Raw genomic sequence first — 16,755 nt, 5'->3', positions numbered from 1 at the left:
ACACACAAAAAATAAAGTCTAAGGGAAAAAAAATTCTAACCCTTCACCTAACCCACCCGCATCATCAGGCCTTTGGTGATTGCAAAGGCCTGTGTCTCGAAAGGGTTAACTAGGTAAGACTTCCGATATTTTACAAGCTTGCATATGCCCTTGCTCATAAGTACAAAGAGCCAGCAGAGAGCCCGAGTAATACGTAAGGCGTCATCTGGGTTGGGTACATATGTAGCAGCAGTCGGGCACAATGGCCGGCCAGAATTGAATTCCTCCTTGTCCCTAATGTGAATAAAAAAAGAAACCTAACTAATGTGGCATTTGCCCTTACACACATCCAACGTGTCCTTGTTAATTGTGTCTCCTCTCCTTGTAGTAAAAAGGACCCTGCAGTGCGACACAGTGAGCTGCGGGAAGCTATATCTGGACCATTGCTAAAATATCTTCAGGAGAACATCCAAGACGTGGTGTTACAGAATGCCATGTGTGCCATGGTAACTAATACCCTTCTGTACGCATCGGGGGACCCGCAGCCCGTCATGTCTGCACTCGCCAGTATAGCTGCTGAGGACTTTGTACCAGGCGGCAAAGATGGGGAGGTATTTAAAAATCTTTGTTTTTTGTTTTTTCTTGTGACAATAGTGTTAGATATAGTGTGCTACAATGTGTTATATTTTATGGCTTCTCTTAAATAGTTGGTCCAATCGTTAAGTATTAATTCCCTCTAGTCGATCAGGTCAGATGTTGTTTTGTGAATTTGTATAATTAAAAAAAACTCTCCTGTGGGCAGATTCCTTTTAAGCTATGTTCACATTTCCAGTTAGAAAATTTCCATTGTGTTGGCCTGTCATGGAACAGAACGACGAAAAACAAAAAACAGTTTCCCGGATCCCATAAATACCAAAAACCAGCAGTGTCTGGCAAAGCCCATCGACTATAATTGGTTCCGACAGGTTTCTGTACTTTTGAGCTGTTTTATAGAGCATTAACAGAAACCGTGATGGAAAACCAAGACGTTCATGTGACTTAAGGTGGACATGAAAAGAACAGCTCTAGGCACCATATGTCCAGTATGGATGAGAAGTCCCTTCTAGTGGACTGATTTTTTTAGCTGGACAGTACAATAGCAGGAATAACTCCACTGCAAATTTACAAGAGTATAAAGTAGATGGGAATGTTCTTCTGACCATGTGTGATCCCCAGCACCAGACACATTAGGCGAATCTTCTGAAAGGGAGTCAAATATTATGGCTTCTCCCCCCTTCTTCTTTTAAGAACAAGTATATCTACACACAGGGGCATTTTTTTTTTAAATGATTTCCATTGAAACTTGTTACATGTTCCATGATGTAACAGAGTAAAGTATTAGTTAAAAGAAAAAAAAACAATACATGTTGATCCAGAAGAAGCCCTATGATGTCAATGGCAATATGCTCACAATTCTGGCCTTAAGTATGTCTGACACCGTAAATGCCTTAATCAGTTACCCAGTTATAGATAATGTTTTAACAGACATCTATACTATCAGTCTTGTTTGTCTGAATATACAATGCCGCCTACAATGAGATGCTGAATAAAATGTCCTATTGTTGTGGGTTATCTTCCAAATCGGTTGAAATACTACATTTAAAACAATACCGGAGGCTTCCTATTACGTCTCTTACTGTGTGACATTTGTTCGCGTATCAAAGGCGTATTGGTTGCATGCAGCGTTTGATGTAGGCGCAGTATTCCACTTGGGTTTGAGAGTGATCTTCATTGTGGTTCTTTAAAGCTTCACATCGCGGAGCACCCTGCTGGTCACCTTGTGCTGAAATGGTTGCTAAAGCAAGATAAGGACTTGAAAGGACAAGGTAAAGAAGGTAAGATGATGTGTGCCGAATGTCTTGATGACTTAAAAACTCTATAAAAGAAGTACTACAGGCTTCCGCAAGGCTTCTTATTCCCACTGCTCTGTTACTGTGTTTTGTAGCTTTTAATGGGTTTAGATTGAGAATATTGTGGCATACATTGTTTTATATAGTATTTAGTAGATTAATCAGGCCTGCAGTATAGTGACGCTCCTACAGAGGTGTTCCCTGAGGATAGTCTGTGTAGCCCCGCAGGGACTCACATGTCAGGATACTGTCAGCTCATGCGTTCTTCGTTGAAAGTCCCTTTTGCTGACATTTACATGTCATTTTAAAAGCGGGGAAATTTTATATTCTGACCAAATGAGATAATTAAATGACAGATGTACAACTTTTTATTTTTTTTACATTTTTTTTTTACACACTGTTTCTAAAAGTGAATGGGACTTACTATAACGGCGGTCTCCTACGGCCCGGCGGATTTACTATAATTATACCAGAAACTTATTGTGGAAATCTACGCCACCTCACATGAATTTCGCATTGGGGCATGCTCCTCTTTATACGTTTGGTGCACTTCACTCCAAGGCACTTGTTACATTGTGTGCACATACTTTGCCCTTTTTGCAGAAAATCAAATGTCTCAAGGCTTATTCACACGGATGAGAATGGCGCAGGCCCATTGTGCGACGCACAAAACTCGCTCAAGGGAGCACACTCACATGAGCGATGTTTTTCGTCACGATATCACACTCGCCCCTGTGAATGTAGCCTCAGGTACATCATTTTGTTTTTCGATTTGTTCCATGCACCCAGGGCTGTTCCTTGAGCAGGTAAGGTTGCGTCATGAAAGCTTTCACGGTTGGCAGGGTTTTGACACAGATACCGTGGATGCGGCTACGTTAGACATTTGCCCTTTTATCGGCCAACGTCAGGCTGCTGTTTACAACTGTCATAGGGTGCGTGCCAGGAAGACATCCAAATCCCTGTCCTTCAGTGGGATTATGGGATTATCACCCTGAAGACCTGCTTGAAATGTTCATTGGTCAATGTTTACATCATACTTATAGAAAATATCTTTACTTTTCCTATTCGTTGTCTGGCCTTCGGTCTGATAATGCAGCCTTCTAATAGAGCAACTGTACTAGTTAGTAATGACCATGGATGGTGTGTCTGGCATGCTAAGAGACAAACAAGATAGACATGTGGTTTCACTCAAAATAATTGCATTTTTTAAAACTTAATTCCTACTAGGCTCTTTTGCTAGAACATTGGTAGAACACGTGGGCATCAAGAAGCTCAGCAGCTGGGCACAAGTCAACAGAGGGGCCATAGTGCTTTGCTGGTAAGAGTCCCAACAAGAGTATTTTATTTATATTTTTAACATTTTTCTTTGCCTGAAACATTCACTAATGTCATTTACTAACACTATAGGGGGTTCTGCAGAAATTGGGGGGGGGGGGGGGAATGGCCACCATCCGTTCAGCACATAAGAAGCCTGTCCTAGAATGTAACTAGGACAAGCTGAATGCAGCAGTAGACTGGTGGAGGGTGACACCACGCTGTTCATCCTTTCCATGCTCAATGCCTTACGGGAACATTGTGGTGTTTGGCATCGTGGCCCACTTCATCCCTTCCAGTCTAGAGATGTACATCCCAGGACCGGTTTCTCACAAGTTACATGGTCGTCCGCTATGTTTTTTTAAAATCTCTGCACAACCCCTTTAAGTTAGACCTAATTATACAAAATATTAAATTATAAGAGAAAAAGTGTACTTCTCAAATCCGTAGGTCTGTCATTATCAAAGTATGAAATAGAAAAATATATAGATAGATGTTTATTTGTAAAGCAAAAAGCCCAACTAGAATGTGCGAGAGAAAAATGGGGTAAAATGGCTGAAATAACAAAGATGTAGTTGAAAATTGAAAAGGCAAATTATGGACAAATACACTTTTGTCCAACTTTATGCCACTTCTTCACTGGGCTAGGGTGGTCTTACATGGAATGACTATCGTCCAAATAGTCTCCTCAAAGAGCGAATGCAAACGACAGTCATTCTGTGTAAACACGGCCACCAGAAGGTGACGAGCGATAATTCGCTCACTAGTCGTTTCCCCTCGCTAAGAAATAGTTGCTTGGTTCCGTCATATGTTGGTTCCTTTCCAACAATGGATGATGATTTCCTGCTCCATAATGGAGCAGGAAAGTGGAACCCAAAAGCACCAATGTGAACCTGCCCCAACATTGGTAAAGACTGCTTGGTGAAGAGATATGGAGTAGTACAGTATGTTTTGTGGACTGGGCAAAAGTATTTCTCATTGTCAAAAAAAATCCCTTCTCTAGAAGGAGTTGTTGGAAGCGAATGAAACCTTCTATGTGCGATAGTAGCGTTGTTATAAGTAAATGATTACAGTATCAGCAAAAAGATAATTTACTGCGGAAAACTGAACACGCGATAAATCAAGCACCCGGCCGGGCACGGACGTGTGACAATATTGTGGAGGCTTCCTGTGACACACTTGTCTGTGCGGCCGAGCATTGCTTTGCTGGAAAATGCCTCTTGCAAGCCCTGCCATGCGAGGAACACATGTGGCTGCAGGATTGTCCCTCGTACCACTACTAGGGGGGACCGACTGTCGTATGCGATGGCCCCCCAGAGCATCACACCAGCAGTGGGAGCAGTGTGCCGTTCCATCGTAGAGGCGTCTAGTGGTCAACAAGCTCTACACAAGCGGGATGAGAGGTCACTACACACAAGGAGCCTCCGAGAGACTTTTATATAGGCCAAGGGAGGAATCCCTTTTAGGGTCTCGGGTGGCAAGACCATTCATCTAATCACGCCACACCTCTAATCATTTGCATATCTGCCTGAGATGTAACTGCATGCCGGGTTTTGCAGCAAACTGACAACTCCTTTTAGGGGTTTGATTTTTTTCTGACAATGAGTGTATTTGATCTCAAGTTGATTGATCTCCCAGTTGAATTTCTCTGTATGACAAGAGAAAATCTGCCTTCACATATCTAGGAAAAACATCAATTGTAGTTTGACATTTTCTCTAAATCCTTGAAAACTCACATGTAGTTTGTGAAATCTTTTGTTGAATGTAAAGTTTGAATGGAAGAGGCGCAAATCATAAAATCAAGTTTTGGCATTATGAATGTATTGACTCCTAATGATAGAAGAAAGTTTTTTTTTCTTTTTTTTTTTCTTTTCACAAACAAGAGCCTTAGTGCTTCCAAACCTGTGCTTGCTATTACCTGTGCATTGTGATTCTCTTTGCTCCATCTATTCCTGTGTGTCATGGAGAAGAACACAAGGCACGCTAATTCCATCTTCTTTTTAGATCTTGCACTATTCACCTCTCTCTAATCCTCATTAGGAATGGCTGGCTGAGTTTTGCAATACGATTGACCCTTAGGAGAAATAGATCTGGCTCACACAACGCAGTTAGGAAACCCAGAAACTTGACTTGTAATGAACCACAACTCAGCGTGGGCATTATACTCTTTGTTCAGTGATTCGCTCATTGTGAGCACCTACCCCCCTGACTCCGGTACACATTGTAGGCTGTAGTCATTAACTCCGCTCCCGTTGGCCTCCGCTCATTGTTTAGCTGGTTACAGTAATTCGAAAGAACTGTGTTTTAGAAAGTATTATGGTGCAAGGTCATTATTCGGTAGGGATTACTAGGTTTACATATTTGAATGTTTTTTATCATTGCACAGTGGTTCGTCTTGCTGCTGTTTGTTTTGTAATTTAGAATGATCATTACTGCATCCAGCATGTGCTAGTGGGAAACCGTTTAGGTACTTTTTGCATACAAACATAAAGAATAAAGACTCACAACACCTTTTATCCGTAGAGTCTATCTTGTTATTTACCTTGTTATTGCTCACATTTTTTGATACATCATTTCTTTTTCTAGCCTTTTACAGAGTTCAGATGAAGAAATTGCAGCCCAAGTAAAAAATGGACTCAAGGGCAGTGTGAAGAAACCAAAAGACACCAAATCCATTAAAGGAATCGAAGCTTTAATAGAAAACTTAAATTCTTCGTAGCTTTCAACGTCTTGGACGGATAATGGCCTTTGTATTATTTGTAGGCTTGGGTAACGCTTGTAAGAATGTTTTATATTTATAAATAAAACTCCTTTCAGATTTGGTTTTTGGTGCCTTTCATTTAATTGAGGGTGCTTTCACACTGCATTGTGAACCCAGTTGGCCAAGCACAGCCGGGTGGGCCCCGTTGACTGTAGTGGGATTCACCCGCTTTCCACCCAGCTGCCCAGTACTGAGACGGAAGAAAAAGAACTGGATCTGCTATGGAATGTTCGTCCGGGGGTACCAACGTAGATGTGAAACCTGTCTGACTCATTCCAATTCTATCCATTCGGTCGTGTTTGACTCCTGGATACTTGTAGGCCAGTCCTCTCCATGCTTCTCTATTCTCTGAAGCATGTTGATTCTAATCTATAGAGTTTCATGTTGAAGGTTTTACAGGATAGTCCACCACATCTTTCCCCAACCCATAGCACTTAGGCACACGACCTCCATTTTTGGTACGTCATGCGTTGCCACCCTCCCACCACTTTGAGCTGACTGTAGGAAGGGACTCCTTAAAAACTACTAAATGAATGATTTCAGGGCAGTAGGTTAATTAAAGACACTGTCATAAGGATTGTCTTCTGAACAATTCCTGAAGCTAAGGGAATCAGGATCAGGTTTTAGATTTCATTGTTCCAAAACAGGTCATCTCCTCTATAAACTCAGTTTCTTTGGCACTTGGAAAAACGAGAACTTCTTTAACAGTAGGGGGAGCAATATAACCTTAAAGGCTCCTGTAATATTAGCGGGACAAAAAATGAAGAAAACACATGGTAAAATTTATAACAGTCCTGTTAAGGCATCCCTTAATATTGTCCCCTTCTTTTATTCTATCCTGCCTCAGAACCATGAAAAGTACAGAAAGCCAAAAGTGTGATTTATATTCAAGGACTCTTCTTGGCCACACGGTCTGCCCAAGAAGAGTAGTAATTAAAGGGGTTGTCCCGCGCCGAAACGGGGTTTTTTTTTTTTTCAACCCCCCCCCCCCCCCCCCGTTCGGTGCGAGACAACCCCGATGCAGGGGTTAAAAAAGATCACCGGACAGCGCTTACCTGAATCCCCGCGCTCCGGTGACTTCTTACTTACCTGCTGAAGATGGCCGCCGGCATCTTCTCCCTCGGTGGACCGCAGGGCTTCTGTGCGGTCCATTGCCGATTCCAGCCTCCTGATTGGCTGGAATCGGCACATGACGGGGCGGAGCTACACGGAGCCCCATTGAGAAAAGCAGAAGACCCGGACTGCGCAAGCGCGTCTAATTTGGCCATTAGACGGTGAAAATTAGACATCAACCATGGAGACAAGGACGCCAGCAACGGAACAGGTAAGTGAATAACTTTTGATAACTTCTGTATGGCTCATAATTAATGTACATTACAAAGTGCATTAATATGGCCATACAGAAGTGTATAGACCCACTTGCTGCCGCGGGACAACCCCTTTAAGATCATGTCCTGTCCAACGACTTGGGAGTTCAATTACTGTGTTCTTATTGTTCTGTTTGTCACTTATATCTCCCTGTCGTTGGGCTCTGATGGCACTGGGTCCTCCTTTCTTCTTGTCCCTTGCTGTGTCTTACTTTCTTTTGACCTCATCTTGAGCCATCTTCGGTTCAGCTCCTTAAATGATTCTCTTTTCACTTGCTGATAGTTGCACATTTACAAGAACTTCAGCCTGAAAGAAACCTCACTAGATGCTTCATACTTGCCTCGCCAGCTGAGTTTGACACTGTCTGACAAGGTTTCTTGCTTTAAGTATGGTCCAATGCAGACATAGTGAGATTGTCGAACACCCTTCACTTGCAGCCTAGTCGGGGAGTCAGAATAGATTATACTAGGTTCACTTGCTCTTGTGCAAAAGCTACTAATAAAATGTAAGTAGTACATAGTAATTGTAGTAGCGCACAGTAATAAAAGACAGCTGTCAATCAGAGGGTGACATGGGAGGTGCTAGCCTCTGTTTGGCTACTACTGATAAAATGCAAGTTTTTGAAAAATTGCTTCACAGGTGATTATAGTAGACTTATCATTGTAATCACCTTGCCTGTCACTCCATTAGACTTCACACAGAGAGGAGAGCATAATGGTGGTAACAGATTCCCTTCAAGACTAATAATTAAGGTTCAACCCTATAGTGTTCATATTTTTATCAATTATTTTGTATGTCCCTCTAGTCTGGGTGGTAGTAGGAAAATGTGGCAATATGTAATTGGAATAACAGTATACATTTTTAATCATAGTAACTTAGTATGTTTGGCAAAACAAAAATCCCACTGAAGTTGAAACCCATTTTTCCCCTTTTAAGGGGAAAAAATTCCAATCTGGCAATCAGGATAATCCGCGAATCATCGACTCTTCTGACGTAATCAGTGATGATCAGATGTAATATTGTAGCGTCCAAGAAAGCTATCCAGGCCCCTCTTGAACTCTTTTATTGAATTTGCCATCAGCATGTCCTCAGGCAGAGAGTTCCATAGTCTCACTGCTCTTACAGTAAAGAACCTCCTTCTATGTTGGTGTAGAAACCTTTTTTCCTCTAGACCTAGAGGATGCCCTCTTGTCACAGTCCTGGGTATAAATAGATGATGGGAGAGATCTCTGTATTGTCCCCTGATATATTTATACAGTTTTTAGCTCACGCCTCAGCCGTCTTTTTAGCAACTGATAACCCCAATTTTGATACCCTCTTTGATTATTGTCGTCAGTCCATTCCATTTATGACTTTAGTTGCCCGCCTTTGTACCTGCTCAAGCTCTGATATGTCCTTGAGTACTGCTTCACAGAGGCAGTAAGGTCCCAATTACTTAATTAAGCTCACTTTTAGGACCCAAAAATATAAATTCATAAAAATTAACTTTTAATAAATATTGCTTAAAAACCTTATGGACACACAAACAACAACAAAAAAAAAAAAATCCACTATCCGGTAGGGAATGTGAAATTGTATCATACAGTAACACTTCAAGATCAGTATCGATCTTGGACGTTTTCTTTATTATGTCTTTTACGTCCAAAAGATAGCTCTTTTTTTGGGGTGGTTTCTTGGTTTTAATGTTCCAAAAAACCTATGCATTTTTTCCGAACCTGAACATGATGTCGTAATCAGCCGGAATCTACATGCAACTCATATAGTCCAATGTATAATAGACATGAGATGTTTTTATGTACAGAATAGACCTTGTAATTGCCCTACGCGTTTCGCCCACTGCGTGGGCTCCTCAGGGGCTCAAGTATCTCCTGGGATGATTCCCTGGAGAAAGGTTATCAGTCATCAACTGAGTATAGAAAATTGTTTATAGATTAGGACTATAATCCATTAGAGGCAATGAGTAAGTATAGGTAAGGTACTGTATTGAATTAGCACCCCACTATGAGGAGTGATCGCTGCAATAATACCTCTTAAGCTGATATGCGGTACTTAATAGCCTAATAATATTTCCTAGAGGAACAGTGCCCAGTTATCACTTAGAGTGATGTCTTGGTCAATACCCAGATAGTCTGCGCACTAAAAAAAAGTTCCCCAGGTAATACATCGCTGTCTATTAGATCCTTTTAGTAGGGGAGTTTTGATATACTCAAAAGCTATCAATAGTATAGCTCCCACTAAATAGGGTTTTTCTGCAGTCAGGCAAATTCTCAGCCTAGTGAAGGGTTGTAAGGTTTCCCCCCCTATCAGGATCAGATAAAGCTGAATGAAATCATAAAATAAATAGAACAAGCGGCAGCATGACATGTCCTTTTTTTTTTTTTGTTGTTTGTGTGTCCATAAGGTTTTTAAGCAATATTTATTAAAAGTCCTTGAGTACTGGAGCCCAAAACTGTCCACAATATTCCATGTGTGGTCTGACCAGTGACTTGTAAAGAGGAAGAACAATGTTCTCATCATGCGCCTTTAGACCTGTCTTGATGCACCCTATGATCCTATTTGCCTTGGCAGCAGCTGCCAGACACTGGTTGCTCCACGTAAGCTTAGGGTTAACTAAAATCCCCAAGTCCTTTTTCATGTCAGTGTTTCCCAGTGCTTTCCCATTTAGTGTGTACCTGGTTTCCCTGAAAATAAGACCTACCCTGGAAATAAGCCCCAGCACGATTTTCCAGTATTTTTGAGGATGCAAAATGATTTTTGAGGATGCTTGAAATATACTCCAAAATTAAGCCCTGCTTACAGTTAATGAAAAAGTCAATTTAAATAGTGCCCAGGCAGCTATACATGTAAAAAAGTGAAATCTTTTTGAGCAAAAATTAATATGACACTGTCTTATTTTCGGGGAAACAGGGTATGTATATATGAGAAGAAAAGTACAGGTGAGTCTTGAAAGTAGAAAAGTTGAACGAGAAATTTCGTCCCGGAGGAAAATGATGGCACTGCTATAGAAAACAAAGTTTAGATTTTGTAATCTGTTATGTACAGCACTAAGATTAATTAGTATCAGACCTTCTCATCAGTCATTTTAATCACCAGATGTAGCTCTGTGCCAAAGATTAATCTAAGGGCTGTAAAGATGATTAGCCAGCATATATGGATTCTTAGCAGATAAGGGCAATTAGAAATATGATACAGTTTCTCCTAAGCACGCTCCCAATTTTATGGTTGTTTACAAGATATCTATGAAACTACAAAATGACCATAATCATCTGTGAAGAAGTAATACAAGGACACAACTTCTCTTAGATTGTGTTCATACTCTCTTCTGGGCATAGAACCAGTATATGCTATACGCTACACGACTATATGGCTCCACAGAAGCGTACGTCTCCTTTTCCTGTTGAATCTCCTAGCATTGAAAAACAGGGCCTTATAGGTGTTTATCCAGAATCGGCATCAGGTCTGTTTGCTATTGCAGTTTAGTTCCAGACCAGTGTTTCCCAACCATTGGCGCAGGAGTCACATGTGGCTTCCCAACTGTTTGTAACAGCAATGCGCTATAGGCACCACGTATGTCATAGACGTACTAGGGTCTAAACCACGTCACTAGCAGATAGCCAATGTAAAATCCATATCTGCCATAAATGACGTCCTCTTTTTAATCTTCAGTAAGGATGAATGACGTCAATTTTATTTGAAAGTGGTTCAAAAACGTAATAAAGGTTGGGGGTGTCTGATGTGTTCCCATTTTATGTTACTGTATATACATTTATTTTATTCTGTGACTGGGAATAGCACACCGCATGAGGTTAATTACTCTAAATTTGCATTTACTGTTGGGATTATGTTCAGTTGTAATTGCTTTTGTGCGTATATATAGATTAATCAGCTAGACCATGACTGAGTGGGCCCTTGATTACTTATTATATACTCTGTAAAGCCCCTTTTACAGGGGCATGCAAAAAATGTTTAAGCTAGTAAAACTGAACAGACGTTCATTAGAAATGAGCGAGCATACTCGCTAAGGCAAACTACTCTAGCGAGTAGTGCCTTATTCGAGTACCTGCCCACTCGTCTCTAAACATTCGGCGGGGGGCGGGGAGGAACGGAGGAGAGATATCTCTCTCTCCCCTCCCCCCTGCTCACTCCCGCAACTCACCGCTCTCCCCCGCCGGCACCCAAATCTTTTAAGACAGGCAGGTACTCGAATAAGGCACTACTCGCTCGAGTAGTTTGCCTTAGCGAGTATGCTCACTCATCTTAAACGTTCATTATAAACGCAACAAACGATGAACCATAATTGGTTTGCTTATCGTTTATTTCATACAAGCGTGAAAATCATCGTTGTCTCGTTCATTAATCGTTTGGTTTAAATACCAATCATTCAGTCATTCTCATTCCCATATATAGCAAATGTGCATGAGCAAACGATCTGCCTGTATAAACAGGTTGCATGAATGAATTCTGACATCATATGCTCGTTCAACCGATAAATCATTAGGTGTAAAAGCACCTTTATGGGCCATTTAGGCCTCAGGTCCACGGGGAAAATCAGGCCCGCTACGGATTCTGCATGGAGAATCTGCAGCGGGTCCCTCCTGCCCCGCGGACATGAGGGCTGAAAATAAGAATATACTCACCTGCTGCGGACCGTGCAGGTCTTCCCTTCTTCCCGGCCGGATCTTCTTTCTTCGGCCCGGTGGATGTGCTTGGCACGCCGGATGCGTGCCGTGCGCATGCGCCGGGCCGAAGCAAGAAGATCCGGCCGGAAAGAAGGGAAGACGGGCACGGCCTGCAGCAGGTGAGTATATTCTGATTTTAGGTCTCCCGCAGATCCGGACGGCTTCGATAGGCTTCAATAGAAGCCTGCGGGAGACCCGCACCAAATGGAGCATGGTCCGGATTTTTTCCTGCACGCTTACCCGCGTCTGCAGGGAAAAATGACATCCGCAGGTATTTAACTACCTGCGGGTGTCTAATGCATCCCTATGGGGCGCGGATCCACGTGCAGGAAAAACGCTGCGGATTTTAAATAATAATTTGTAAGTGGACGTGAGGCCTTACACGTAATGATTAGAGATGAGCGAACCTACTCGGCCACGCCCCTTTTTCGCCCGAGCGCCGCGATATTCGAGTACTTCCGTACTCGGGCGAAAAGATTCGGGGGGCGCCGTGGGTGAGTGGGGGGTTGCAGCGGGGAGTGGGGGGTAGAGGGAGAGAGAGAGGGCTCCCCCCTGTTCCCCGCTGCTACCCCCCGCTCCGCCACGCCTCCCCCCACCCCCCAGCGCCCCCCGGATCTTTTCACCCAAGTCCAGAAGTACTCGAAAATCCTGGTGCTCGATCGAGTAATTACTCGAAACGAGTACGTTCGCTCATCTCTAGTAATGATTATCGCTCAAAATTCATTCAAACAACTAAATTTGAGTGATATAAACGTTCAGTGTAAATGCCGATAAACTGCTCAATTCTCGTTCACAGTTTTTTAAGCTGACTTTTCAGCCTGCTTAAAAAACCACGTTGGCTCGCTGGCTTTTCGTCCCGTGTAAACGCTCCCTGCCCAGCGCTTCCCACAGGGGGGAAGCGCTGAGCGAGAATCGGTGACAGCGCCCGTGCAGTTGTTTAAATGACTGCCGGTCTGTGTAAAAGGGCCATTTGTTAGACTCTATGTTTAGTGGCCAGTTAGGACATGCTATATCCTGCACCTCACAAAGAGTAGAAAGAACATTGATAGCAATAGAGGAGTCACAAAGGGCAGAATGGTAGAGTTGGAAGGGACCTCCAGAGTCATCGGGTCCAACCCCCTGCTCAGTGCAGGATCACTAAATCATCCCAGACAGATGTCTGTCCAGCCTCTGTTCTCTCTTTCAGGAAGTCGGGAAGATTTCGATTCTAGGTTCTATGAGGTTATATATATATTTTTTTATTTTTGTCACCATGGGGGGGGGGGCGCTGCCCATTAAGGATGAGTTCTTCCTTCCTAGCCCTATATTTTACACTGTAGCCCCATGCAGGTTCCTTTATATTGAGTGCCAAGAAGAATAAGAAGTCGTTTCCAAAGGCTTTGTTTGGGAAAGGTTTCCCTGTTTTGTTTAGTAGGAATCCAGTTCTCGGCACATAAAGTTCCTGTATACTATGGTTACAGCTTTAGGCCAGTTTCAGACGAATGTATTACAGGCACATTTTTACATTTGTAGTACAGGTGCAAACATTTGGGCGGAATAATTTCATCTGGAAATGACATTCTGCAATGAGCTGTCTGCAAGGATGCCTCTTCCCCTGGTTGGGTTACTTTTGTATGTGGTCTCTATTTGGGGCATTGGGGCGTGGAAAATTGCCAAAAAAGTGGGTGAAGCCACTGTAATAGAAGATATTGCACACTTAAAGGGGTTGTCCGGCCATAAACATCATATCTCATTACTTCTGTTTGCCCATTTCCATGCACTTTGTAATGTACATTGTGCATAGAAAATGTTGCAAAAAGAAGTTATTCACTTACCTTTAGTAGTGCCCCCCCCCCTGTGTTGCCCCTCGGTCGTCCCAGGTTACGACAAGAAATCGTCTGGATTTCTTGTCGGGCCGGCAGCAGCTCTTGTCGGCGCGGGAACGCGTCTCTTCCCCTCCGCGCATGCGCAGTCCTTCGTTCTTCCACCGGGACCGCGCTCTTTCCCTAATCATTGCAGGGGACGCGCGCCGCCGGTCGGCGCATGCGCAGTACACTCACTTCCTGGTTTCAGATACCAGTGGAGTGAGTGTCTGCCTGCCGCTGGCATATTAGCACTTTCTGCTTAGGTTAAGCAGCGCTGCTGATTAGAGCCACCTGATTGGTGCACGCTGTGTAGTCACGTGGTGCCGAAGAGCCAATCAGGTGGCTCTAATCAACAGCGCTGCTTAACCTAAGCAGAAAGTGCTAATATGCCTGCCGCTGCTGCTGGAAGAAGAGCCAGAAGAGCCAAGAACACACCATCGGGAGCGCGCACGTCGGAGCATATACTGTGGTGCACCATGAGAGAAGTCCCGCGGTGCACCATAGAAGAAGACCCCCGGCGCCATCTTTGAAGAGAATTTTTACAAAGAAGATAAAAAGCTAGTTCAGGTAAGCGGAAAGGGCTACTTAAATGGGGGTTTAGTGTGTATTTTATTCGCTTGTATTTGCAGGTTGTATCTCCAAAAAAAAAATTAACTTCATCTGGCGGACAACTCCTTTAAGTAAATCTTGGTATTTGTATAGCGCCAACTTATTCCACAGCGCTTTCAGGTAATTATTACCTATTACCCCCCCCCCCCCCCCCCCACCAAGCTGGGCTCTCATTTTACCGACCTCGGAAGGATGGGTCAACTTTGAGCCGGCTACCTGAATCATGCGGGGATCGAACTTGCAACATTCAGGTAATAGGCGAGAGCTTACACTCGCACCACACAAAGCTCACTTATACTAAATGGTAGCTTCTGATTTACAGCGTGCCTTTGTCTGTTAACAAATATGCTTGAAGCCACTGGTATTATTTTGGCCTTCGTATAATTTGTATTAACGGTATCATAAACTTTTTTTTACGGTTTTATTACAATGCCATCTGATTCATCTGTACTTTGTGTTGTGGCCTTGCTATACAAACCCATTTATAATGGCAGAGATTTGGCATTCTGAAGAGTAAAAGCAACCTTTTTGTTTAATATAGGCAGCGGATTCACTTATCCTTGACTGCAGTTTTCATTCTGTAGCTCTGAGTAATGGTGGCTTTAAACGGGGCGGCTATCAGCCAAATAATTGCTCAAAAGAGCTGATTCACATAATAGCTGTTCAGTGTAAACTCGGCCTCCAACAAGGTCATGAACAATAATTCGCTAATTAATCAATAGTCATTTTGTTTGAGCTCACCTAAAAATAGTCGCTGGTTGATCAAGTCAGCTGGTTTGTGAAGTTATGCCCCTTTTCGATGAGCCAATTGGAACCAACGAGCGACATCGCCACTAACTGGTTCGCACTCTTGCAAATTGTTTAGGCAGTAAGATAGTCGTTGAGAATCGATCACTTCAGTGTTCCACATTCCAATTAAATAAGGGAGATGCAACAATATCTCTACAGCGCCACCTATTGGAAGGCAGCATTCCTTCAAGTCAATGTTAGACTCTTTATACAAGCCTTGCAACAATATTCGCTTATTGCCCAGAGGAGCCTGAATGGCCTTCTCACTCACCGTCTAGGAAAAAGATAGCGTTTCTGACATTCCTATGTAAAACATTGAGCGGGGAGTGTTTAAATGTAACTTGTAGAGAGCCAACAATGATTTTTAGTCCTGCTGAAACTGATCAACGAGCAAAAAGTGCACAATTCTCGTTCGCTCGTTGGTTTACGTTTAAACCGAACAATTATCATTCACTTTCGCTCGTTATAAGGATTTCTTGAACGATAATTACCATTACATCTAAGTGCAGCATTACCGTCATTCAAATTTGAACAACTTGTGAACACATTTCACAGTACAAACGATATCTTGGCAAGCATCTAATTTACAATCATCACTCTGAGTAAAGGCAAACAAATGACTGTCGTTTGTACGCTTTAGCGCTACCCAAACAATACTTACAGGTACCTTTAGGCCTGATCTGCAGCGTGCCAACATATTGTGTCACGCCTGTTAGGACATAGGTAGATGCACTAGTACTATGGTACATTTAGGCCACCAGCGGCAGTGGGGAGTAAAACGAGTCACAGGTACTGGTTCCAGAGGTGGGACCCAGATCTATCAGACTTTGATGGCCTAGCCTGTTGATATGCCATGAAAGTCTCAGATGGGAATACCCCTCTAGGAGGTGAGTAGTTTTTTTTTTCTTTCAGTTATCTACTTTTTTGACCCCTTTTGACCCCTTTAATTAATCTCAGCTAACCCCTTTTGAGGGTATATTCAAATATTGCAGATTTGAAGGAGTGACATCTACAGTGAAAATCTGCATAAATAGACATGCTGTGGATCTGAAATTGTGTTACAGTAAATCCACAGCATTCTGACCCGTGTGAACATACGTGACCCGCGACTGTCTAGCTGCTGTACAACTGGAAGTACTTTTACACGCATACCATGAACGTTGCAGACTGTCTTGGAATATAGGGAATTGTTCTACAGTAGCTGAGGTTTACTGGTCACCGCTTCAAATGTACAATAATAATAAAAGACAAATATTTTAAAAACAATAGCATTTTTTATTATGGACTATATGACAAATACTTCATTGGAAATGAATTGAAGCTTAAATTTACAAATGATTTGCAAAAATATTTTTTAGAAACTCTTGCAATATTAAGGCTATGTTCACAATAGGTTTGGTGACAACATTATGCATATGTGCCAGGAAATATTCCAGGTAACTACACTGAATAGGTTCATATACATATACCCCTATGGACTGAGCGGATTCCCAAAAATGTCGTCCTGCCGTGAGCCTACCATA

General features: G+C 42.7%; 1 protein-coding gene across 1 annotated transcript in view; it reads left to right on the top strand.

The window, feature by feature from the left end:
• The window catches only part of PUM3 (pumilio RNA binding family member 3), a 60,899-nt gene extending 54,895 nt beyond the window's left edge, over positions 1-6,004 (top strand). The window contains exons 15-18 of the mRNA XM_066604232.1: positions 368-590; positions 1,766-1,853; positions 3,096-3,186; positions 5,769-6,004. Coding sequence (XP_066460329.1) covers positions 368-590; positions 1,766-1,853; positions 3,096-3,186; positions 5,769-5,901 — 535 coding nt within the window. The 3' untranslated portion in view covers positions 5,902-6,004. The remainder of the gene's footprint in view (positions 1-367; positions 591-1,765; positions 1,854-3,095; positions 3,187-5,768) is intronic.
• Positions 6,005-16,755: the final 10,751 nt, after the last annotated feature.

Source organism: Eleutherodactylus coqui, chromosome 5 (genome assembly GCF_035609145.1).
Source record: "Eleutherodactylus coqui strain aEleCoq1 chromosome 5, aEleCoq1.hap1, whole genome shotgun sequence".
Lineage (NCBI taxonomy): Eukaryota > Metazoa > Chordata > Amphibia > Anura > Eleutherodactylidae > Eleutherodactylus > Eleutherodactylus coqui.
This window is presented reverse-complemented; position numbering and strand designations above follow the sequence as displayed.